Source organism: Pleurodeles waltl, chromosome 12 (genome assembly GCF_031143425.1).
Source record: "Pleurodeles waltl isolate 20211129_DDA chromosome 12, aPleWal1.hap1.20221129, whole genome shotgun sequence".
Classification (NCBI taxonomy): Eukaryota; Metazoa; Chordata; class Amphibia; order Caudata; family Salamandridae; genus Pleurodeles; species Pleurodeles waltl.
This window is the reverse complement of record NC_090451.1, coordinates 669986183-670011864: the sequence shown is the minus strand read 5'-3', so window position 1 is coordinate 670011864 and position 25682 is coordinate 669986183. Positions and strand designations below refer to the sequence as shown.

At 43.0% G+C, this 25682-nt stretch overlaps 1 protein-coding gene and 1 long non-coding RNA gene across 3 annotated transcripts in view; one reads left to right on the top strand and one right to left on the bottom strand.

The window, feature by feature from the left end:
• The window catches only part of ENSA (endosulfine alpha), a 28832-nt gene extending 19949 nt beyond the window's left edge, over positions 1-8883 (bottom strand). The window contains exon 1 of one of the 2 annotated variants that reach the window (XM_069218541.1): positions 8719-8883. In XM_069218541.1, coding sequence (XP_069074642.1) covers positions 8719-8787 — 69 coding nt within the window. In that variant the 5' untranslated portion in view covers positions 8788-8883. The remainder of the gene's footprint in view (positions 1-8718) is intronic. The other variant, XM_069218542.1, reaches the window with a different exon arrangement.
• A 179-nt stretch (positions 8884-9062) lies between these two features.
• LOC138268668 (uncharacterized) overlaps positions 9063-25682 on the top strand; it is a 555825-nt gene continuing 539205 nt past the window's right edge. Inside the window, exon 1 of the long non-coding RNA XR_011200054.1 lies at positions 9063-9216. This is a non-coding gene — a long non-coding RNA (uncharacterized lncRNA). The remainder of the gene's footprint in view (positions 9217-25682) is intronic.

Below are 25682 nucleotides of genomic sequence, written 5' to 3'. Positions count from 1 at the left end.
TACCTGCCTGATAAAGAAACCCTTAGTTTTCATAATTTCTACAGGCAATATGGTTAAAAGGGGAAGATGCACCAGAAACTAGTGGTTACAATGACACCTTTTTTTTGTTAGGTCAACATGTTTCAAGTCACTCCTCCCTGTAGCTTTTTTCAAGACCAAGGATCTAACTCTCTGATACCACTCCTAAAGTGAAAAAGTACATTGACAGCAAAGTGTAGACACTGCACACACTCTGCATGCTATATTAAAACAATCCACCTAACATATAATGGGAGAGATTAGACATACCACAAGGCAGGCAGTAGAAATATAAAACTATTGTCCAAGCACTGCGTTGAGTAAATTGCCCATGTGGAGATAAACATGGGATTGTCACGGTGTATGTAGTGAACACTTCTAAATAAAATAGTGAGGAAACAGTAACTCAATCTTCTACAGCAACACACAAAACAAGTATGTATATTCAACACTACACAAGATATGTACATACATGTAAGAATACCTCATAGATCCTCCCGTGGCTAAATGAGTCTGCAGTCACTCTGTGGTAAGTTTTATTTTTTGTTTTACAAAGTATCTGTTAGCAGTGAAGCACATCTCACCTTCCTTCGTGCCCAAATATCAGCTATGCCGTACTTATAACACCAAGATCTTACCTGAGTTCAATCACCTATAACTGTGTCACTGAGGTCCGAATATCTACAGTAAGGATGAAAAAGGTGTACAAGCGATACACCTGTGACTGGCATTCATCATGATGCTGCTGGAAAATGCTAGGGTGTGCACCCTCGCAAGATGGCGGTCGTGAATGGGTCCACTTCATGGTGTCCGATTCACTGTTATTACACCTGGTAGTGTTCATCGCCTGCACCATGTAGATGCAATATCTGTAAGGTCTGTGCGTTTCCCGGAGGGGGAAGGAGTTTCAAGGATAATCTTTTGGCCTTTTGCCTTTGTCAATGTATTTTTTTGTCATGGTCTGTGTAAAACTTTATTGCTGGTCGAGCTATCAGAACACAAAAAACACCTGTTTGGGTAAAATCAAAAATATTTTTGTCTTAAAAAGCACACATGGCCACAGTAGACCCCGGACTAAAGGGAACTACATTGTGTCCAGTTATGCTCTTTGTGAAAGAGAAGACTACAGTCACTAGACAATGAACTGACCAACTGTTCGGTGCTGTATAACTCTCAGAGGCGCAAAAGAAAAATTTTACAATTTAGGGTGAGGGGGGGCGGGGGGGGGGGAGATCACATACCCACAAATAAGCATTTGTAATCAATTGTACAGACAGTAAAAGTCACAATACACATTGAGTGGAGCAATACAGAAAAACGTGTTTCACATGTGAAAGATAGCAAATGGTAAAGCCATTTGAAATTGTTCTTGCAGCGTTGTAACCCATTCCCAGCTTCACTTACACTGGGCAATTTTGTTTGTCAGGTTGCCATTAGATTTCAATGGAGAGTTAAGGTCACGAAGTTGCGAGCACCGACGGGTGTCTGAAATCACTGCGGGGTCCTATCCTAGGACTTGAGTCCTTTTCATAAAAATAACAAGGGGAAGACAAATTTGATCATATTTGTAGAGTATGTCATGAATCGTGGCCAACAGTTTTTGCTTGACAAAATTGTCGACACCTTGGCCCACCACATGTTGACAGAGTGCGTGTCAGGGATTGGTGCGGCATTGGTTGTTTGCATGTTTGTGCTACACATAAATGATCCACGAGTACCAGGTGGGAGATTCATTTCCCCACTGGAGTGGTCAATGGACGATGTTGCTCTCTCCCTGTTTTGCCTAAAAGGTGAATTAAGGGTTGGGATGGTATATCTATTCCCATAATAGCCTTAGCTTGTGACAACTTAGCAGCAGAAAGCCTTAATGGTGCATGAATTGCCACCATAGGAGCAAGAGTGTACCCTTCTTCTTGCAATCCTTCCAGCATAGATCTGATTCCCCTATGATCACCTTAAGTCTATCTGGCGCGAGTACCATCTTTTTAGAAGCTTCTAGGCATTCTCTTTATGTTATGTGCATATAGATTTTATGGCTCTCTTCGAAACCTTGTCCTAAGTCTCCTTAGGGGTTTCTAGCCCAAGGTTATTTTCCCAATAGTAAGACGTCCTTGTGTCTTGCTGTTGCCTTAAGGCCTGTTGGTGTCTGTATAACTAGGTTAATCCCTTTCATCTCAGTACATTCACAAATAGGGCTTCACCTGTATAAGATCTCTGCTCTTTTCCTCCCTAACGGCCACAGCTGAAGCCCAATATCGCCTCTGTTGCAAATGAAAATTTTCTGATCTTGGAAATCGTCCTTAAGGGACTATAAGTACAGCAGTTCGCTGTTTACAAATAGTTCTCAGAGACAAGGTGGACTGAGCAAATCCCAGGTGTGGAAGCTCGTATCGGTCAAGTCCAGGGGAAAAAGCTGGCTGTTATTTTGAGGGGTTGCTCATTTTCTAAGCGAAACTTTATGCCAGTAGTCAAGTAAGAACGTAGAGGATAAAAGCAAGTTGTATGTTAGCGGTGCGCCCTGCTGAAAGAAGCCACAACCAACAAGTGAATGAGATCTTAGAACAATGTTTCACTTGGATTCAGGGTTTTGTCTGACTGAAATTCTAATAAAAAAAAAAAAGCAGCCTAAATATAAACCCCCACCTCTAGAAAACCCAGACCACCCTCCACCATGGAGCGTAACAGTGCTGTTTGCCTGACCCTTCTTATCTGACAGACAAATTTCAGCAATTTCTCATGTATATATGCCAAAGTATGTGTGGGGGAAGATGATTGGCAAGGTCTTGGTAACATAAAGCAAGTGTAGTATGAAGTTCATATTTAGACTGGCTAGGAGTCCAGGGAAAGCATGAAATGTACAGGGAGTGCAGAATTATTAGGCAAGTTGTATTTTTGAGGATTAATTTTATTATTGAACAACAACCATGTTCTCAATGAACCCAAAAAACTCATTAATATCAAAACTGAATATTTTTGGAAGTAGTTTTTAGTTTGTTTTTAGTTTTAGCTATGTTAGGGGGATATCTGTGTGTGCAGGTGACTATCACTGTGCATAATTATTAGGCAATTTAACAAACAAAAAATATATACCCATTTCAATTATTTATCATTACCAGTGAAACCAATATAACATCTCAACATTCACAAATATACATTTCTGACATTCAAAAACAAAACAAAAACAAATCAGTGACCAATATAGCCACCTTTCTTTGCAAGGACACTCAAAAGCCTGCCATCCATGGATTCTGTCAGTGTTTTGATCTGTTCACCATCAACATTGCGTGCAGCAGCAACCACAGCCTCCCAGACACTGTTCAGAGAGGTGTACTGTTTTCCCTCCTTGTAAATCTCACATTTGATGATGGACCACAGGTTCTCAATGGGGTTCAGATCAGGTGAACAAGGAGGCCATGTCATTAGATTTCCTTCTTTTATACCCTTTCTTGCCAGCCACGCTGTGGAGTACTTGGACGCGTGTGAAGGAGCATTGTCCTGCATGAAAATCATGTTTTTCTTGAAGGATGCAGACTTCTTCCTGTACCACTGCTTGAAGAAGGTGTCTTCCAGGAACTGGCAGTAGGACTGGGAGTTGAGCTTGACTCCATCCTCAACCCGAAAAGGCCCCACAAGCTCATCTTCGATGATACCAGCCCAAACCAGTACTCCACCTCCACCTTGCTGGCGTCTGAGTCGGACTGGAGCTCTCTGCCCTTTACCAATCCAGCCACGGGCCCATCCATCTGGCCCATCAAGACTCACTCTCATTTCATCAGTCCATAAAACCTTAGAAAAATCAGTCTTGAGATATTTCTTGGCCCAGTCTTGACGTTTCAGCTTGTGTGTCTTGTTCAGTGGTGGTCGTCTTTCAGCCTTTCTTACCTTGGCCATGTCTCTGAGTATTGCACACCTTGTGCTTTTGGGCACTCCAGTGATGTTGCAGCTCTGAAATATGGCCAAACTGGTGGCAAGTGGCATCGTGGCAGCTGCACGCTTGACTTTTCTCAGTTCATGGGCAGTTATTTTGCGCCTTGGTTTTTCCACACGCTTCTTGCGACCCTGTTGACTATTTTGAATGAAACGCTTGATTGTTCGATGATCACGCTTCAGAAGCTTTGCAATTTTAAGAGTGCTGCATCCCTCTGCAAGATATCTCACTATTTTTGACTTTTCTGAGCCTGTCAAGTCCTTCTTTTGACCCATTTTGCCAAAGGAAAGGAAGTTGCCTAATAATTATGCACACCTGATATAGGGTGTTGATGTCATTAGACCACACCCCTTCTCATTACAGAGATGCACATCACCTAATATGCTTAATTGGTAGTAGGCTTTCGAGCCTATACAGCTTGGAGTAAGACAACATGCATAAAGAGGATGATGTGGTCAAAATACTCATTTGCCTAATAATTCTGCACTCCCTGTATAAGCTTTACTAATGCCTTTGAATAGAGCGGTTAGTGGGGAGAAGGTTGTTGCATATTTTGCACCCGCAAATATTTTATAGCGGATGATGTCCATACAAGACCTACATTACTCACTGAATTCTTTGTGAGCAGAAGGGGCCAGCAATGCCAGAGACCTTTGAATTGGAATAACTGATTTCCCTTACTCTTCTTTAATAAAGACAACCTGACCTGATACTTGGTTTTCAAATTTCGTTACTGTGACAAAGAAAACCAAAATTTAACAAGATACAAACTCAATTTCATAATATCAGGAGTGACAGCCTGATGTGTGAACTCCACATCAGTTTAATATTGGCAAAATAATGTTTCAGTCCTCAGACGTCAAACTGCACCATAATCGGTCTTTATTTCATTTAGTCTTCATTTAATGTGACCTTTAACGTCCAACACACACCGGCCACAATATTTAGACCTTCCTCTCCTCCTCTTTATCTGAAAATAAAACTTCAGAACGAAACAAACTAAGCAATATCAATACATAACACTGAAAACCAATTCAAATCTGCCACCTGCAAGGATACTGATTCCAATATAAACCACGGCACCTGTACCCGAGCCTGACTCCCCAACACAGAGTGAAGAGGGTTGATGCACACTGCTAATCCCCTAAAACATTTATTAACTCATACAGCCCACAGTCAAAAGGATCAAGAAACTCCAACTAAGGTCACTCCACTCACTGACTTGACTCCACTTGTATAGGTGTGCCACAAGACACTTTTCAAAAACACTGCAACCCAGCTATCATCTGTAAGGATACTTATGATGCTCCTACAAAGAAACTTATCAACCCCATGCTAAAACAAATGTCTACGAACGTAGCTTCGACAATGATGTCAATAACATGTACTAACCACTGCAGCCTGCCTCGCCCCACCCTCTCCTAATAGGAAGATTGGTCAACCTAAGCCTCCACGCCAGTCAGCCTCCCTTCTCCCTTCAAACAAATAATCACACTAATAAAAAACCCAAGCCACTCTAACATGACAACCAAAGAAGCCCACACTCCAATCATGATCAACTATAGAAATTCAAATGTACAGCAGGAAGTTTGACTCAGCTGGCGAGCGAACAGAGGACTGATTTAGAGCATCTTCTACAGCCAGAAGAGCTTCCATTGGCCCGATCACAGTTCCAGATTGGCTAAACAGTGAGCAGAGATGGGCTACCTCGAGTATTATAAGGCATTTCAAGACTGATCAATCGAAAACAGGGTTTATGCCTCATCTGGTCCACCAGAACATGTTTGTCCAGAGGTGTAGCACTGTCCTTAATGCCAGACGATTGTTTTATGTTTTAAGTAGTACTGACCCTGACTCCAGTGTCAGGGCGTAGGCCTCTACAGATTTGAAGAAAAGCATTCAACTGAAGTGGAGCTTTCTTTGGGCAACAATGCGTTGCAGGGGGTTTGGTAACAATATAATTAAATGGGTACAGCTTTACTCACCTCAGATATGCATTCAGACTGGACATGTGGTCTCTGTTGCCTGGCCTGTGAAGCATAAGAAGAGCAAGGATGCTCTCTCTCCCCACTACTGTTCTCCCTAACCATGGAAGTCCTACAGCAACACGTCCGATGGCACGGCCTGCAAGCTGAAATCTTCATCTGTCGGCACACACCATTATCTCAGTGTATGCGGACATCTTGTCCATGCAAAATTACATCTCTGACCTACTTGTGCTGCTCAGCGTGCTACATTGGTACAGGAAATACTTCTGTATATGTGTGAACATAGTCAATAGGAAGAGACATGATTTGTCTAAGTACAGACTGCACTCGTGTTTGGAGGATTCCCAGTAGAGCGCACTATGCTATGATACTTGGGTGTACAAGTCTATAGAGGTCACCAGGACATCGTGCAGGTCAACCTTGCAAGGATGTGGACCTCAGCAAAGGCCTGCATAAGCTTATGGGGAAAGCTCCTTTATTAGTGATGGGCCGGGTGGCAATGGCCAAAAAGGTACACTTATTGTGGTTCTTGTACTTCTCCGCCAATATGCCCTTACAACTGAAAGGCTACTTTTTCCACAAGCTACCCATGTTGCTGACAGAACTGGTGGGGACCACACCAGAGTAGTTTATTCGGACACATTTCTTCCACTTGACAGTGGTAGCTTCTGAGCCCGGACTTACTACCTGGCCGTAAAGCTCCAGGGGATGGAGGGATGGCTCAGCCCAGGATTCTCCTTTGAGCTTACGTACCGGAATGGCAGACTTGGTCTTGAGGACATGGGAGAATATCTACTGGACAAGTGTTGTGTTCCTTCTGCCCGAGTCCATTCTGTTGAGAGTGGTGCAAAACAGCTGGCTTTGCTACTTAAAATAGTAATACATCAATTATTGGTTTACATTATGCAGCTTGATGAACACTGCAAGATCTTCTGGGAGTTGAAATACAATAGCTCTATTCTCAGAGTTATTTACACATATGAAAATAGCTTACTAGTGCGCAAGAGTTGGTTTTTACACCAATAACAGGATTTACTCGCATGATTTTTATGTAAGCACATCTACTTGAAGGGGCTGTAAGTGGCAGCTCCAGAGCTGGAATGCCCTGCCATGTGCTGCACGACCACAAGCCTACATATTCAAAGACAGACTGGTCAGCTGTGACAGGTGGTGTACAAGTCCTGTGTCCAGCCCCAGTAATGCCCAGCCCCTTCAGGATGGAAAAATTGGGTAAATCTTACAAAAGGTGATGACATTTCGGCGTGGTGGGGGGTCCCGGGGGATCCACGGTCAGAAAGTTAGGTTGTGATTCAAAGGTACAAAACAACTGAAATGTGCCAGTTATTTTGATTCAAATGCGCAAAACCACTGATAGTTGCCAGTTATGTTTAGGGACACATACAAAAACGATACAGATATTAAGCTCCTAAAAACGGTAAAAAATTATTTTCTATATACACATGCATACATATGCAGATTGGGTTCACAAGAGTAGAAAAGGTGAACTGTTACAGCAGTACTTATCTGTGGCATAAGTCTGAACATCACCTAGATAGGAAAGGAAATACTATCATCAGGTTATTGACAAGGGTTAAATGCAGACCATATGTACTCACTCTGCATCACTCTCAACCTTGACTGATTTCACAGTGATCATCAGCCTTTTGGCGTTAGCCTTAAATAATTGTCCCAATTTAGAGAGTCACTTTGACCTGACAGTGGAACAGATCACTATGCGAGACAGAAAGGCACACTCGATTCTTCCTGAAAGGCCGTGCCTTCTGATATGAGAGAGGATGTGTTATAACAGTCAGAGTTGCCGACTTTGGAAATGGGGAACCAGGTTTGAGTTTTGGAGTCGACTCAACATCCTGTGATTCTTGGCAAATCGGTTAACCTCCCTGTCTACCAAAATGAATGTGCCCTTGTGTAATGTAACTGGTGCTCGTGTAAAGCGCTCCAATACTTTTGGGCAGAGTTCGCGCTATACAAAACCACACAATTATCCGCACCACCTTGTCCCACGGGTTCTGGGTCATGTAGGTCATTGCTGGCTGTTGCAGCAATTTATAGACTTCATTTGACTGTTGCTAATCTAGGGAAACCTTTGAGCACTGAACAGGACAATAATACGGGCACTGGGAAATCTCAAAGCGGGGCAGATATTCAGACAAGGCACGTTAAACCTTCTAGATTAGCACCAACAAGAATAAGAAGAGCCACTAAACCGCCACTTTCTAAAATACCAAAGAATCATGGCTGGAAGCACAGGTTAGGTCTCCACAGCAACAACACGATCTCAATCGTGCCAAAAGCCACTGATTACATCTAACACAATGACTGATCAACGCTCTTTGAAACTGAACGTTCTGATAAGGACAGAGCGTATTCCAGCCCTAACTCCTATCTCTTTTAAGACAAAAGACTGGAGAAACATCCTGCTCGGTCTTTGCCTGGACCCACCCTGTATTTACCCTCTGGCTCAAACAAATAATGAAAGTTGTCAAGCAAAAAAGATGCGAGTAGACCCTGAAAAACAGCCAAGGCGTCATATTGGATCGAAAAAGGCGGGCCTAGGAGGCGGAAAAGATTATTTAAACCCTCTAAGAGTCACTCTCTATCCTTATTGGACGACCTACTTGCCCATCGAATGGCACTCGCTTTCTCATTGGACATGCTTGCTGTCAGCATAAAGGCGCATCCTGATTGGCCTTTTCCAGCATCTGGAAAAGCAAGCAGCGTGCTGCGGTGAGAATGCACGCAGAGGGTGGGGTCTGTATATACCTGCTTCTCATCCCCAGCCTCATCTTCTTCGCCGTGAGTCCCCGCGCTCTCCAGCTTGTCCGCTGACATCCTTAGATTTCGCAAGCTCACTCAGACGCTCCGACTGACAGATCAGCTCCTCTCCTCACATCCAAAATGGCGACTGTGACGTCACCTCAGAGGATTTCTCAGCCGAGACCGACAGTACCAGCCAACCAATCAGTGACCAGAGACTGACGGGAATGACATAATTGCTATCCAACGGCAGTAGGGGGAAAGGCGGGCTGTCTACCTGTGTCTGACGGTCCTATGTAATAATAGTGGGTATGTTTGACATCAAGGCGGGGCCACAGAAGATTCAAAGCAGCCAATTGGCGGGCTTTGCAGTCTCGAGCCTGCTGCGCTGTCAAGACGGTCCAACTTTAGGCTGTGACGCATCTCGTTTCTTGTCACTGGTGCCAGAGGGATGACGGCCGATGGTCCCTGTGACACCGCTCGGTAGCGGAGTGGTGGTGCGCAGTAAGTCAGCGCGACTGCCTTACTCTAAATCTCGGTCCGTCGTGTCCTGTAGCAATTGAGAGTGTTTGAAATATTTTGGCAGCTGTGTGTAAAATTTCAAGTTTCAGGTCGTGAGGGCACGTTTGTCGGTTGTCATAAATATGCTATTGCTCAACTCGGCCTGTTCTGGAAATTTCGACTCAAGAAACACGTTTGTATCCCATTGTAGTTTCCCACAAGCACATTTATTTATTTCTAGTCTTTAAGAATGTTTGTGCATACCAACCAACTCCCGCATTTTGTGGGTGCCAACTGCTTTTTAGCCTGGTAGGCAGCGCTCTGTGTTGCGAGACATGTTGCTTGCCATTGGGTGGTTTCATTCACCTACTCTTTTGCACTTTCCTTAATCCTTTTTTACTTCCCTTTCTTGTGTTGTTTTGTTCCTCCACCAGAGTAAGATGACCACCTGGCATCGAGGCAAGTTCTAGACAAGACTGTAAAAAATTCAGGAGAAACGGTCAAAATTGAGGACAAAAATTCAACAACAGTCAGTTTTACAGACATGTCCAAGAGAGGCCAGACCCCATTACGTTATCAGTGGGTTTATTTACTTTTTTTTTTTTTTCATAGCACTATTTATTCACTGTGGTCTTTTGGTGATGCCTCCTAGTATGCCACATTCAGGTGTCACATTACCTCCTTGTTCAGTAGTAAATTAATGTTCTTCAGCACTGTGTCAAGGCAATCACCCCTACTCTAATATACCCAATCTTTCTTGGAGAGAAAGCAACAGCAACATTTTGATTATGTTGCTCAACATTTTAAAACCCATGGCAAACACGTTGGGAAACAGTAAGGTAAGTACTCCTGTGCTAATTTAAACAAGTTGAATAAAAGCATGTACCTCCAATGGACTTTAAACCTAAAAAAAAAATTATGATGCAGAGCAGATGGTGTGGCCGACAGTCTCACACCTAATGCCAGGATGTGAGATACCCACAACCTGTCTATAGTCTCAAAGCACTGGAGTGTAGGTCTGGGACTCTACATTTATCTGGTGGGGAGCCTGGACCACCAATCAAAGGTAATAAAAGAGGAGAATGAAATCAATATCAGATGGGAGATCCACAGCAACTGATTCAAAGGGTTGTTTCTAAGAACTGTATAAATAAGGAAGAGAAGAACAAGGTGGGACAGTTCCTAAAATCAGCCAAGATGGGTCCACCAAGAGTATCACAAGGTATTGTGTATCTGAGAAGTTGTTTCTGCAGACAAGAAAGAAACAGAAGAGGTACTGTCAGTTAGTTTAACAAGGAGCACTAACCCAGCCTGGCAAACTCTTCTGGGGCAATGGTCTGCTGTTCAAGCTTGTGAAGGGTGAGCAGGAATCAGACCCCCTTGCAAGGTCGTGCGAGACAATTGCCCACTCTTTCCATGTCTAAAAATGGTTTTGGAATTGAGCAAAAGCCAAACCAGTGATCTGGTTTATCCCTAAGTGTCAAAGTACACATAGAATTGTCAAAATATTTGGGATGTAAATTGCACAAACAAAATGTAAGAACATGAGAAAGATTAAAAAAAAATATTAGTGTTTCTTTAACATATGGTACTGTTTTTCCCTTTTTGTACAATTAGACCTCAGCTTGAACCGGGAACAGTTACCTTTCAATACCTAGGGATTAATATCTACCATTTTCCCACTGATTTGCAGGATGGAAATCTGGGCAGAGCGACACAGTTCCACAAATTTGCATTTTGGTCTTCTGTTCTGCTTTCTGTAATGGGCCATGTAGCACTAGTGAAGATTGTGTGCTTCCCCGATTGTTGTATTATTTTACAAACCTTCCCCTGATCATCCCTCATTCCTTCTTCAGACATGCCACACATCAGATTTGGTCGCTGGGCTCTGTCGGGCAGCTCTTTCCACTTTAAAGCTACCTGTGACTGCAGGTGGATTAGGCGCCTTAGAACGCTGTTATTTAGCTGCACAGGTCCAACGGGTGGCTCACGGGATGTCTGCCCACCCCTTGCATGTGATGTGGTTTGTCCTTAAAGACTTTAAGGAGGGCTTACCGCACCACTCATTGTTTCCTACTGACCGTTTTATGGAACACCATCAGGGGGTATCCTGCATAGCTTTCTCTTGCCTTACTAGAACCTATAAACTCACTGTCACGAAGAAACCCTGTGCTCCTGCACTACCATTGCTAGTCCTTCCCACTCCCAAAGGACGGCTGCGCTCAGAGCAACTCCGTCAGTGGCATGCTGCAGGAATTTTAAAATTGGAGGATTTGTTTCTTGACTGCGAGCTACTAGATTTCCAAACCCTTGCATCAGATTACCATCTTCACCCGGGTCAACTCCTTACTCGCAAACACCTTAAACAATCATTAATGCCCTATTTCATGTCTGGCACCTAGCACTAACCCTGCATGAGGTGTGCCAGAAGCTCGGTCCCATAGGGACTGGCGGCAAACTGATAAGATGGGTGTACAGGCCTTTCCTGCAACATGGAGACCACTTCAGGGCTTCTCGTCATACTGCCCGGGAGACAGATGTGGCCAAACTCCTGCAAGATATGGACTGGGCTAAAATACTGGACTTTCCCCACAAAGTATCCTACAGCTGGCACTTTAAGTACGTTCATAGAGCTTCCCTGGGAATGCATTCCGCCTTTGCTTGCCATTGGCTTTGTGGTTTGTAACTCACATTTAACTGCTTTCAGTTTGTTGCTTTTATTTGTATTAGGCTGTGCAGCTTGAGTTTGTCCCTTTCCTTGCCCAAACCTTCTGTACGGAATCCTTCTGAGGGCTCCCTTTCTGTAACTAGGCCTGTAAATCTTTTTCTTATGTCATCACATTTGCTGTGCATTCAAAGAACAAAGGAAAATGTCGGACTCTGTCTTCGGTGGGAGCTTGGTGTTTACTTTTCTTTCATTGACTTCAAAGTGAGAGGATTTATGTGACAATCTTGCTGGATACTGGGAGTAGGAAAGAGTTTAGGTCTTGCAAACAACAACATTTAAATGAACCGTGCAAGGATTTCAGAATATATCAGAATTGTGAACACAAATGAATCACATTTTTGTTTATTCTGAACTGTGCTGGAAACAAATACCTTAATATGATTAAAACAAGTTATTACACTAGGTCAGGGGTCTTCAAAGTGGGGGGTGGGCCGCCTTCAGCGGCCTCAAGTGATTCCAGGTGGGGCACCAGGCTCTTGCCAACAGAAGCATTATGCTGGTTACAGGGCTTCATTTTAAGTGGGGAAAAAGGGGTGGCAGTAAACTGATCTGTAATGGGCCATTACTAATATCTTTTGTCATTTATATCCTGGCAGGGAGTATGTGTCAAAAGGGAAGGGACTCCAAATGGTCTTCAAAAACCCCATCCCGACTTCAAATAATCACACTGTGGATACCTTTACATGTTAGTAAGGCCTGCCTGAGCACAATAGTGTGTTTGTCTAATGTGTATTTGATTGTGTTTTTTCAAAAAGATGACAGAACTTAACTGCAATGTTTATATAAGCCTAGACATATTTAAACATTGGCAACTTAATAGAATAATTCTGAAAAATTCAGAGTGTGACCCGATGATCCCCCCCCCCCCAAACTGGGGGGGGGGGGGTGGGCGTGACATAAAACATTTGAAGACCACTGCACTAGTTAATGCAATTTCATGCACTTCGCACCACTCCATGCCACTTCACTCTAGGACACTGCACTCTACTCCAGTCTTAACCACTCCACTCTATGCCACTATACTTTGTGCCACTTCACGCTATGCCACGTACTCTATACCTCTCTATTCTATTCCAATGCCCTTTACGCTTCTCTACACCACTGCGCTCTGCAATTCTGCAGGCTACACCACTCCAGTCTAATCCACACTAGTCTTCTCTGCACCACTACACTCTATGCCACTCTGCAACACTTCACTGCGCTGTATGCCAATACACTCTGTGATAATACACTTTGCTCTGTAACACTCAACTCTATGCCCCTGCACTCTACACTATTACACTGTACATCACTCTAATCTACTCTGCACCACTACACTCTATGCCGTGGCACTCTACACCATTTTACTCTATGCCATTACACTATATGACACTCTACGCAATTGCACTCTACCCTGCAACTCTCCACTTCACTCTAATCTGAAACAATCTACTTTATGCTACTGCCCTCTATGCCACTGCACTCTGCACCACTCTACTCTATACTACTGCATTCTGCCCCAATACACTCTACGCCACTGCACTCTATGCCACTCTGCATAACTCCACTCTACGCCACTGCACCCTACAGAACTATACTCTACTCTGCTCTGCACCACTTTACTCCACTGCACTCTCCGCCACTCTGTTGTATGCCACTCTACTCCACTCCATGCCACTACTCTGCCCCAAGCCACTATGCCACTGCACTTGAAATCACTGCACTCTATGCCTGTGTACTTTAAACAACTGCACTGTACACTACTGTACTCTACACCACTGTATCCTGTGCCACTGCACTCTGCCATTCTACACTGCACTGACACCCTACTCTGCACCACTGCCCTTTATACCACTCTACTCTATACTACTGCATTCTACGCGAATAAACTCTACACCAGTCTACTCTGCATCACTTTACTCTACGCCACTGCACTCTGCAGCCCCATACTCTACTCTGCACTGCACACCTCTGTGCTACTCTACACCACTGCACTCTATTCCACTTGAGTCTACTCTGCACTCTATGCCACTGCACAATACACCACTCTACACAACTGCACACTCTGCCACTCTGTTGTACGCCACTCTGTGCCACTCTATTCTGCAACACTCCACTCAGAACCACTGCACTCAACTATGCCTCACTCTAAACTATGCCTCTGCATTCTATGACACTGTATTGTATGCCTTTGTATTCTATGCCACTGCATTCAAAGTCACTTCACTCGACATTACTAAATTCTGCAACACTCTATGCCAGTGCACTCTGCACCAGACAACTCTACTGCATACCACCCCATTATATGCCACTCCTAAACACGACACTCTCTGCCACTCCACTCTTCGCCATTTAACTCTGTGACACTCTGTGTCACTAACGTTTGGCCATGTTAAACAGCAGCCACTCTGGTGTATAACTTGGCTAAAACACATTGTCAAAATCAATAACTCTTGCGTAGAAGAGACCTATTGGCTTTGCCAATGTTTGTTAGTACTATGAGGTGCCAAGGTCCCTGGAAGCACTGTGGATGCTTAAGTCCTTATTTTAAACGTGCATTACACACAGCATAATATAGGCTGCCACAAAATACTCAAATACAATTAGGTTAAATTAAAAAAGGTCTTCTAAAATACAGATTTCAATAATATACAGATTATACCTGGTGCAAATATTTTTCATAACTGTCCATCAAAACTAAACACTCCATAGCTCAGCTTCGAACACCCTTACAGTACCTCTCTAAAAGAAAATATCTTTGCCCACAGAAAGCTTTAAGTGACTCCTTTGATTAAAGCCAATACAGGTTTCCAAGGCACTTTAGATTTGCAGGTTTACCAGCTGCGCACATTTGCAGGTTTACCAACTGCACAAATTTGTATTTCTTTTGCGAAGGAGACACCCTGGCAAAAAGGTCTGTTTCCTATCTGTCTTCCCCTCCCTTTGGATCAGAGCACAGGAGACTCCCTGCCTTTCAATCCAGCTGGGGAAACTCGATTGTCCTAATTAAATTTGTTCTTTAGCTGAAAGGCTAAAATTACGGGCAAATGCTGTCCGTTAAGCCTTTCATCACGGACGATAGGGCTAAATTACAGGCAGTCCGTGCAAATTACGCATGGATAGTAATACCAGAGTATCGATGCATTACTTGAGTTCTTCCGCTGTTCCCTTTCAAGCACTACTGCCTGTGTGCTTCTCCCAGCCTTCCTCGATGATGCCGTTGAGTAGTTATTCCACTGTTACTTTTTCCCCTGTGCTTCTTCCATCTCATTCCATGTCGCTTTCTCGCCCGTTTGTTCCTTCATTTATCTCTTTTCATGTTGCTTCCACCTAATCCATGTCTTCCAAGTTCCTTCACAAACCTGCACCCTTCCTGTTGCCTCCCTGACCTGTGCCCCTATGCCTGACCCCTCCTCCTCCGCAACCTTCTGTTGCTTCCCTCACCTGTGCTACACTTTTTTCTTCTTGTGTAGAAAACCATCTTGGATCAGCATGCAAAGAGTAAAAAAAAAAAATATTAGTACTTGGCTAATAAAATGACGAGGCTGGCCGCCTAGGCTTTTTTCATTCTTTTCTTTTTTTAAACATCATGCTGCACAGGATCAGGGATGCTGTAGAGCAGTGGTTCCCAACGTTTTGACTTCTCTGGAACCCCACTATCTTTCCAGGAACCTGGGGACCACCAATGAATCATTATTGGAATCTGGGGACCCCACCTCCCCCCAGAGAGTCATTACTGGAAGCTGGAGACCTCGGCTAAACATTGTTGATGATTTGAAACCCAAAACAATCCCCCAAAAATACAGAAACAAACACTCATCAAACACAAATGATAACACATTTTATTTAATTTGCAAACAAATGTACATTAAAAAAATGTAATTTTAATAGAAAGGCTGGAACCTTTCTGAATTATAGTGAAGCCACACATAGTCCATATTATATTCTGATGGATGCACCTGCACTGCTTCCACAAATCAATCTGAGGATACAAATTTAATTTTTAGCCTCCAATTTTGAATTACCTGACATTTACAATGTGTTTTAAAAAGTTTAACTGTACACTTAGCTACTTTACTTACATACACTTTATTAATCCGTTAATATATTTTTTTTCTAAGCTGTCGCAGACCCCCAGGGGTCCCCGGACCACAGTTTGGGAACCACTGCTGTAAAGCATGGCTAAAACCATTGGCAAAGCCAATAGGACCCAAAGGTTAGACCTTTTGGCTTTGCCACTAGGCCCCAGTGGGTGTACCTATTGGCTTTGCCAATGTTTGTACTTCCAGTTGCCTGCTTGACACACCAAATGTCTCCAAAGACGTTAATGGAGTCATCTGCTTTTCAAACTTGCATCACCCTCCAAAAAAGTGATCATCCCCCATTGGCCTTAGTGAGCTTGATCTCCTTAATGCTGGTATCCTTCCAGTCTTCGACCAGCGTTCGAGCTTAACAGCACCTGTGTGGTCAAACTAGGTTAAACAAAGATATGATTGACAAAGTCTCAAACTCATAGCCCAAAAGAAACTTATCACAGATAGACCAGTTTATATATATATATATATATATATATATATATATATATATATATATATATTGCAAGTAAGGCTACCAGTTTTCCTTTTTTACAGATAAATACAGACAGAAAACAGTCAATTTTCCTGTGTGTAAATATAGAAAAATACAGAAAATAGATTTTCTTTTGGACGGTTATCACTACTGTTAATCATGCTTTCTAAGTCACTGCCTGTGCGGAATGACAGGTTGGGGATTTTAAAAACAGGATGTCCTAATGAAACTTAAATAACTATAGCAGTAAAGCTGCTTATGTTCTACAATGTACATTATTTCAGATGACTTTATTGTACTGTGAATTGCTAAAACTCAATTGACATTTAAACATGAGTAAAGCTTTGCTGGTTAAATAAACATGGAAATATACCCATTGCACATTTATTTTCTACTTTGAACACTAAATAAATACAGATAAAATGAGCAAAACATAAACATGGATAACTACAGGCGCAATTGGCAAAAAAATAACATAAAAACGGGCGCCCTCATTGTAAGCAATAGATCTGCTTGAAAGTCCACCCCAAAAAGGTATTTGTGAAACCATCAGTCTTGTCTTGGGAAGTGTGACCTCTTTTTACATTTATTTTGGAAGCATATGCAGTAGAGATCAGAAGAACTAGAAGTAGTAAAATGAAGCGTTCTTTCGGGGGCAGGCATATGTTTGCAAAGAAAAAGAGCAAAAAGTGGCAGTGCATATGTGCGCAGATAAATACATAGCCAGTGACTGAAGAAGGCTGCCCATTGTCTGCTGTGGTGGGTGGAAGAAAAATGTTAATGATATTTGCAAAGACCAATGGAAGCAGAGGGTTTAGTGAAAACCCCTTTTTGTGTGAGGTTTTTATTCTGAATGTTTTTTAAAACGTGAGTCTGGCCAGACCAAAAATGCATAGATTGGAGTTGAAAATCAACAGGTGAATTTAATGCATTGGATTTACGGATTTGATATACATGCCAAAACCATCAATCTATAAACAAAGCAAAGATGCCCGTTAGCCTACATGCCAACACTTCAACTTAGATAGGATGTTCTGGATTTTTTTAAGCTGAGAATGACTATTTCAGAGTTTTTCTACTTAGAATATCTTCTTTACTAAAAGTCAATGAGCAAATTAATTTTCCCAATTTATTTTCCAAATATCTCTGTTTTCTGTTCTCAGATTTTTGTGTGAATGTAGTTGTTTCATTTCTCTTAAAATGTCATCCATTCCAATGTCTGTTATTGGAAATTAAATGTCTCCACTTTTCCTATTAGCTGAGTCCTTTCCATTGGATTTGCCTTTTTTTAAGTGAACAATTTTAGTAATACAACGTGAATACTATTATGTAACATTGAGTAGCCCAGTATGAAATCTTTTCCCCAATAAGGTTTATTTTTCAGTCTTTGGTTGGAACCTGTAGTTCGATTGGAATAAACAGAACCATAGGAAAGCTCTCAAGCATTGCCTGCTGGTTGGATACATCTAAAGAGGGTATTAGTGGTGATTTTGGGGACTCTAACATCACCAACCTGAGCATGCCTCACATTTCACTTTACTTCCATAAAACGGTAAGGTACAAGAAAGCTGGAAGTAATTTCTTTACCTTATTTGATCTCTTCAGAAGAATTACATCTCACACTTTCTAGATCACACCCTTCATAAGGTTTCTAGTGCCATAGTTGCTTGCTTTGTTTTCTTTGTTATTCTTCACTCCAACACCAGACTGTTCTTCCTTCACTGAACCTATTGATAAAATCTGTTGGATATTTATATCCTCTTCAATGTGTAACCACAGCAAGAAGTCAGTCATTGACTCCTTGGAGATATTCTACTTGGAAATTATATTCACTCAGTCCTTAAGTCCACTTTGAATTCTCAGAGTTGTACTTTCAGTCCTGCATCTAAACACTTGTACAAGAGGTCAGGGAGCAGACCCATTATGAAAGAAAGACCCCATAAAAAAATTAAAATGTTGAATTGCCCAGGCATGTGCCATAGCCTTTGTCTCTGTGAGGGAGTAGTGTCTGCTGCTCCTTTAAAGGATCGTTTTACAAAAGCTGCCACTCTCTCCGCCCCACCCACTAAGTAAGATAATACATCCCCCAACCCCTTAAAAACTGGTGTGTATTCCAAACAGTATTTCTAAGTACATTAAAATGGCCTAGTGTTGGCATATTTCCAACCTCTCTTTTAATGGACCCAAGACGCTTATTTAGTCACCGGACTATTCACATTTTGCTCCCTTCCTTAGTGCAGTCTTAAAAGCTGGGCTACACAAGCAAAGGTATTTATAAATTTGAAGTAAAATTTGGAAGTCCAAGAAATGATTTAACCTGGTCTTCATCAAAGGACACAGGGTCCTTCGCAAAGGCCCTCGGCTAGTGTCAATGTATGGCTAATGCCCAAAACTGAAAAAGTGTGGCCTAAATAGGAACAAGACATGGGGTATCTCCTAAGTACAACCTTCATCACCTTTTGGAAGCGTGCAGCAGTCGATTCCAACCCAAAGGGCATTCTGTTAAATCTGTACGCTCCCAAAGGCATGACTAACGATGTTAAGTGCCTAGTTACCTTTTGTAATATAACTGAGTGGTATGTAGCTGACAAATCCTTAACACTAAACACCTTGGCCTCACCCAGCATTGCTAGTGTTTCGGAAATGTTAACAAGTGGATGGCAGTCTACTAATATATGCTTGTTTACCTCTCAGAGGGCGACACATTATCTCATGCGTTTTCCTGTATCCTCACATTCAGACAGAATCACTGAATAGCTATTCACATGTCCATCTTCTATCTAACGCTTAGAACTACTTTCACTGCTCCTGATATACTGTCAGCAGCCAGGACAGTTTCATGTCTTCGAATTCTCTCATAATATCCTTTCTTCCTACACTTCCTACATGTAGAAATGTTGGCAAAACATCCTCAGCTCCTTGATTCAGGTCCTAGTTGGCCATGTCTGTTGCCCTTCACTTGTTCTCAATATTATTTGGCAGCTTGGAAATTCCTCTTCTCAGATGTAGCTCTCACACAATCACTTTAATTTTCACGAGCTATTTATCCACAAGCCACTTCTTTCACTACAGTACTATCCTCCTTACAACCCTCATGCATTTCTCTCAACCATCCTGTTGTGTTTGCCATACCTTCAACTATCTCTGTTGCTTTATTGAGAGTGGGTTTTTATTTCCAGCTGTTTTTTGTACACTCTTGGACTACTAGTAAATCTCACCAGTTCCATCATCTGCTGCTGTATATCTTCATATTTATACAAAAAAAGTTCTAGCTCAAACGGTTCAAAAGTTACTAAAAATACAGTGACACATGTTGCTGTGCGGTGGAAGGCCTTTTGGAAAAGGTTGACTGGTCACCTTACTGTTGCTATATTTACATGTTGAACTGGTACCAAATGAGGTGCAACTTATACCCAGAAAGTATTAACAAGTGTACAAATGACAAAGTAATACTATCACATGTGCAGCACTATGCCACATAATTTGCCTTTTCTTCCTGCATAATATAGTCAATCCTGCCTCATAATTTGCTCTCTTCTGCCACATAATTCCAGCACCCTGCCAATAAGTAGTGTATCTGAGCTTTCATAAATGTTTCTTCCCTCAACTCCAAATTGTGCAAGAGTAGCCCATGTTTCCTGGTTGGAGAGAATTTATCATCCTGAATGGGGATAAGTTCGGAATCCAACAGTTTTTTCTACTGATTCCATTGATGAATCTGGTCTTTGAAAGAAATGAGGGAAATTAGGACATACCCATTGCTGCCATAATGAACTTATGTAAAAGTTGATAATAGTTGATAACAGACTACACCACAGTACCACAGCAAACCTCTCTGTGGTTACTGTTGTTTCTGGGGTGTTGGTGGCTACTTTGTCCTCTCAAAGGTGTTGTTGCTAGAGTTGAGTTCAATTGATGATGTAAAGTACACATCAGGTAAGTCTTTAAGCAGTTTAATAGGTTGTAGATGTAAATCAACGAATCACCAACTAGTCACAGGTAGGGCAATAGCCAACTGCCTTAATTGAAATTCTTGGCAGTTTTCCATTAAGAATTCTTGCAATGCTGAGCCATACATGAAAACAGGGCCTGTGCACATCCGAAGTGAAACAACCCATACATACTGGTGTAGCAAGGACATGCAAAATGGCTTCAGGCAAAGCAATACGTCATCAGCTATTTGCGACATACCTAAACATAAATTTGTGTATTCATAATCTCCTCCCCTTCGCATATTTTGGTGCAAAGCTAAAGCAGATCTCTTCGCACGAGTCTCTGCATTTCAGCTTTGAAATAATCACTGCCCCTCTACCCACTCCCAGGTTCCACGCAGGGAACTGGAACCTTGCCACCACAACATTCTACCCTACACCCCCCCCCTTTATAATCACAGCAAAGAAGATCATTAGCAGAGAAATAATAACACCAAAGACAAAAGAAAAACATATATACAACATTATGATAATACCTGAAGTTATCAGAACTTTAGAACGTTCAACCCAACAGGTTTGGCCATAGAAGCTAATACATGCTGTAATCTCTGAGCCTTGCAGGACTAGACTTTGACATGCATGAAATTCCTCTATCCCCACTACCATCTCTGCAACACTGTCTTATCTGCACACCCATCTTACTACTCACATATTTAGCTTTATCTTCAGGTACAATGGAAAGAAACACTGCTTCCTGATTCTGACCAAATTTCCTTCCTTGACCTGTACTTCTTTTGTACTGCAGATCTAACATCCACCACACTTTACATTTTCCCCAAATCAACACCCTTCATGTCTATCCATTCTTTGTCTAACTTAGAACCTGCTACTCTACCTCTCAGCAAAGTGAAAGGGGACATACCTGTACTTATATGTCATGTAGTTCTTATTCCCCACAATAACTCTTCAATAGATTCTTTCCAGTTTATTCCATTGATGAGAGCAAGTTGCAGATTTTCTTTTATGACCCTGTTGAGCTTCCCTACCAGGCCATTGCTGCGGGGATGATACAGTGATGTTAAAACATGTTTAATGCCTGCGCCTACTAGGAAACGCTCCATTTCTATTGACACCAGTTGTGTACCATTGTTGGTTACCATTTCTTCAGGGAAACCTTCCCTCAAAAACCCCTCTTTAAAGAACTTAATAACAGAATCTGAACTTACATTATCCAAAACTTTACTTCTGGCCACTTGCTCATGTAGTCCTCCCCTGACCAAGACATATTTTGATGAAGTCCCAATTACTCCAAAAGGCCCTAATACATTGAATGCAACCTTTAGACCACAATATATTTTTTACATCAATTGGGTTCACGATGAGGGATATGTTACTTGTGTTTTGTCACTTAACACGCACAAACTGTTTTACCGGCCATAATGCTCTATGGCTTTGTCCACACCTGGCCACCAAAAATCCTCTTTCACCCTGCGTTTCATATCACGAGTCCCAGGATGCTCTTTGTGTGCTAAATCTAATACTCTTTTACGCAACGAGTTCGGAACTACCAATTGATTATCTCTTCGCGCTATGTTCCCAACCACAGACAATTCCTCCTCAACTCTAACAACTCCATTTTTTTTTTTTTTTTTAACATTAGGCCATCCTTTTGTTACAATTTTTTTTTACACTTTGTAATTCCTCATCTTTGGCTAATGCATTTAACCACTCCACTTCCGTCAAAGCCCCTTTGGATACCTCCGTAACAGAATTCACTATACACACCATCTCTAAGTCATCCATCACACCCAAACTGTTCTCGTTTTCTTTCAAAGGAAACCTTGAAAGGCAATCTGCCACCCAATTCTTCACTACTGGTACATACATTAGGTTGTACTGGAATTCTTGCAACAAATATTGACACTTTGCAATACGGTGGGTAGCTCTACCTCCTGCTTCTTTTGTGAATAAATCCACTAAGGGCTTATGGTTCATTCTCAAAATGAACTCTCTTCCCCATAGAAAGTTTTTTAATACTGCATGCCCCACCACAATGCTAAGGCCTACTTTTCTATTGTGAAGAACGTGTTCTCAGCTCCCCTCAAGGTCATTGATGCAAATTGTAAGGAAATGCCTCCTTGGCATGGTTACCCCCTGACTTTTTGCCTTTGCTGATGCCAAGTTATGATTTGAAAGTGTGTTGAGGCCTGCTAACCAGGCCCCAGTACCACTGTTCTTTCCCTAAACTGTACCTTTGCCTCCACAATTGGCACAACCCTGGCACCCAGGTAAGACCCTTGTAACTGGTACCCCTGGTACCAAGGGCCCTGATGCCAGGGAAGGTATCTAAGTGCTGCAGCATGTCTTATGCCACCCTAAGGACCCCTCACCCAGCACAGACACACTGCTTGCCAGCTTGTGTGTGCTGGTGGGGAGAAAATGACTAAGTCGACATGGCACTCCCCTCAGGGTGCCATGCCAACCTCACACTGCCTATGGCATAGGTAAGTCACCCCTCTAGCAGGCCTTACAGCCCTAAGGCAGGGTGCACTATACCACAGGTGAGGGCATAGGTGCATGAGCACTATGCCCCTACAGTGTCTAATAAAAACCTTAGACATTGTAAGTGCAGGATAGCCATAAGAGTATATGGTCTGGGAGTCTGTCAAGCACAAACTCCACAGCACCATAATGGCTACACTGAAAACTGTGAAGTTTGGTATCAAACCTCTCAGCACAATAAATGCACACTGATGCCAGTGTGCACTTTGTTGTAAAAATACACCCAGAGGGCATCTTGGAGATGCCCCTTGAAAACCTATCCGACTCCAGTGTTGGCTGACTAGTTTTTGCCAGCCTGCCACACACCAGACATGTTGCTGGCCACAATGGGAGAGTGCCTTTGTCACTCTGTGGCTAGTAACAAAGCCTGTACTGGGTGGAGGTGCTTCACACCTCCCCCTGCAGGAACTGTAACACCTGGCGGTGAGCTTCAAAGGCTCACCCCCTTTGTTACAGTGCCCCAGGGCATCCCAGCTAGTGGAGATGCCCGCCCCTCCGGCCACTGCCCCCACTTTTGGCGGCAAGGCTGGAGGAGATAATGAGGAAAACAAGGAGGAGTCACTGGCCAGTCAGGACAACCCTAAGGTGTCCTGAGCTGAGGTGACTCTGACTTTTAGATATCCTCTATCTTGCAGATGGAGGATCCCCCCAATAAGATTAGGGATGTGCCCCCCTCCCCACAGGGAGGAGGCACAAAGAGGGTGTAGCCACCCTCAGGGCTAGTAACCATTGGCTACTATCCCCCCAGACCTAAACACACCCCTAAATTGAGTATTTAGGGGCTCCCAGAACCGAGGAAGATAGATTCCTGTAACCTGAAGATGAAGCCCTGCAGAGAAGACGGAGACACCAACTGCTTTGGCCCCAGCCCTACTGGTTTGTCTCCCCACTTCAAGAAAAACTGTAACAGCGACGCATCCCCCAGGGTCCAGCGACCTCTGAAGCCTCAGAGGACTACCCTGCATCTAAAAGGACCAAGAAACTCCTGAGGACAGCGGCCCTGTTCAACAAACTGCAACTTTGCAACAAAGAAGCAACTTTTAAAGACCACACGTTTCCCACCGGAAGCGTGAGACTTTCCACTCTGTACCCGACGCCCCCAGCTCGACCTGCAAAAAACTAACACCACAGGGAGGACTCCCTAGCGACTGCAAGACCGTGAGTAGGCAGAGTTGACCCCCCTGAGCCCCCACAGCGACGCCTGCAGAGGGAATCCAGAGGCTCCCCCTGACCGCAACTGCCTGTTTCAAGGAACCCGACGCCTGGAAAACTCACTGCACCCGCAGCCCCCAGGACCTGAAGGAACCAGACTCCAGTGCAGGAGCTACCCCGAGGAGCCCCCCCTGTGCCTACCTGCATTGCTGAAGGGACCCCAGAGTCTCCCCATTGAAACCTATTGAAAACCCGACGCCTGTTTGCACTCTGCACCCGGCCGCCCCTGTGCCCTTGAGGGTGTACTTTCTGTGCCTGCTTGTCTCCCCCCCCCCCCCCCAGTGTCCTACAAAACCCCCCTGGTCTGCCCTCCGAAGTCGCAGGTACTTACCTGCTGGCAGACTGGAACCGGAGCACCCCTATTTCCATTGAAGCCTATGTGTTTTGGGCACCACTTTGACCTCTGCACCTGACTGGCCCTGAGCTGCTGGTATGGTAACTTTGGGGTTGCCTTGAACCCCCAATGGTGGGCTACCTTGGACCCAACTTTGAACCCTGTAAGTGTTTTACTTACCTGTGAACTTAACATTTACTTACCTCCCCCAGGAACTGTTGATTTTTGCACTAAGGGTCCACTTTTAAAATAGCTTATTGCCATTTTTGCCAAAACTGTACATGCTATTGTGATTATTCAAAGTTCCTACGATACCTGAGTGTAATACCTTTCATTTAAAGTATTGTTTGTAAATCTTGAACCTGTGGTTCTTAAAAAACTAAGAAAATATATTTTTCTATAGAAAAACCTATTGGCCTGGAATTGTCTTTGAGTGTGTGTTCCTCATTTATTGCTTGTGTGTGTACAACAAATGCTTAACACTGCCCTCTGATAAGCCTACTGCTCGACCACACTACCACAAAATAGAGCATTAGAATTATCTCTTTTTGCCACAATCTTACCTCTAAGGGGAACCCTTGGACTCTGTGCACACTATTTCTCACTTTGAAATAGTATATACAGAGCCAACTTCCTACACAAATGCTATGGTTTCTTCATTTTTTTTACTTCTTTGATGCATAAGAACGGCACCTAATCCTGTGTTGCTGCATCAGTAGTAATAATACATCAAAAGCCTTGAGGGGATGTGCTTCTGCAATGTCGCTCTTAATTTCTTCAAAACATTTGGTACACTCATTGTTCCACGAGTCGTCTATTGACTCTCCTGGAATTTGTGAGCACTGAAGAAATAGGTGTCTTTCCAAAACTATATTTTTTCTAGGATTTAATCTTTTATCCAATGTGCTTGTGACAGACGCATACTCATCAATGGTAGACGTTGATTCCTGTTCCTCGTTTCCAACTACATAAACACTGACTACTTCTGGAGGTATTGTTTTTAAGATATTTCTGCCATCTGCACCCAAATTGTTTATTAATAATGTTTTTTTCTTTTTTGATGTGGACGTGTCTCCGTCAATAGCCTCTAACTATGCCTCAGAAGTCTCCTTCCATGTTTGCATTGGCTCAATTGGTGTTCTTGCCACTTGCG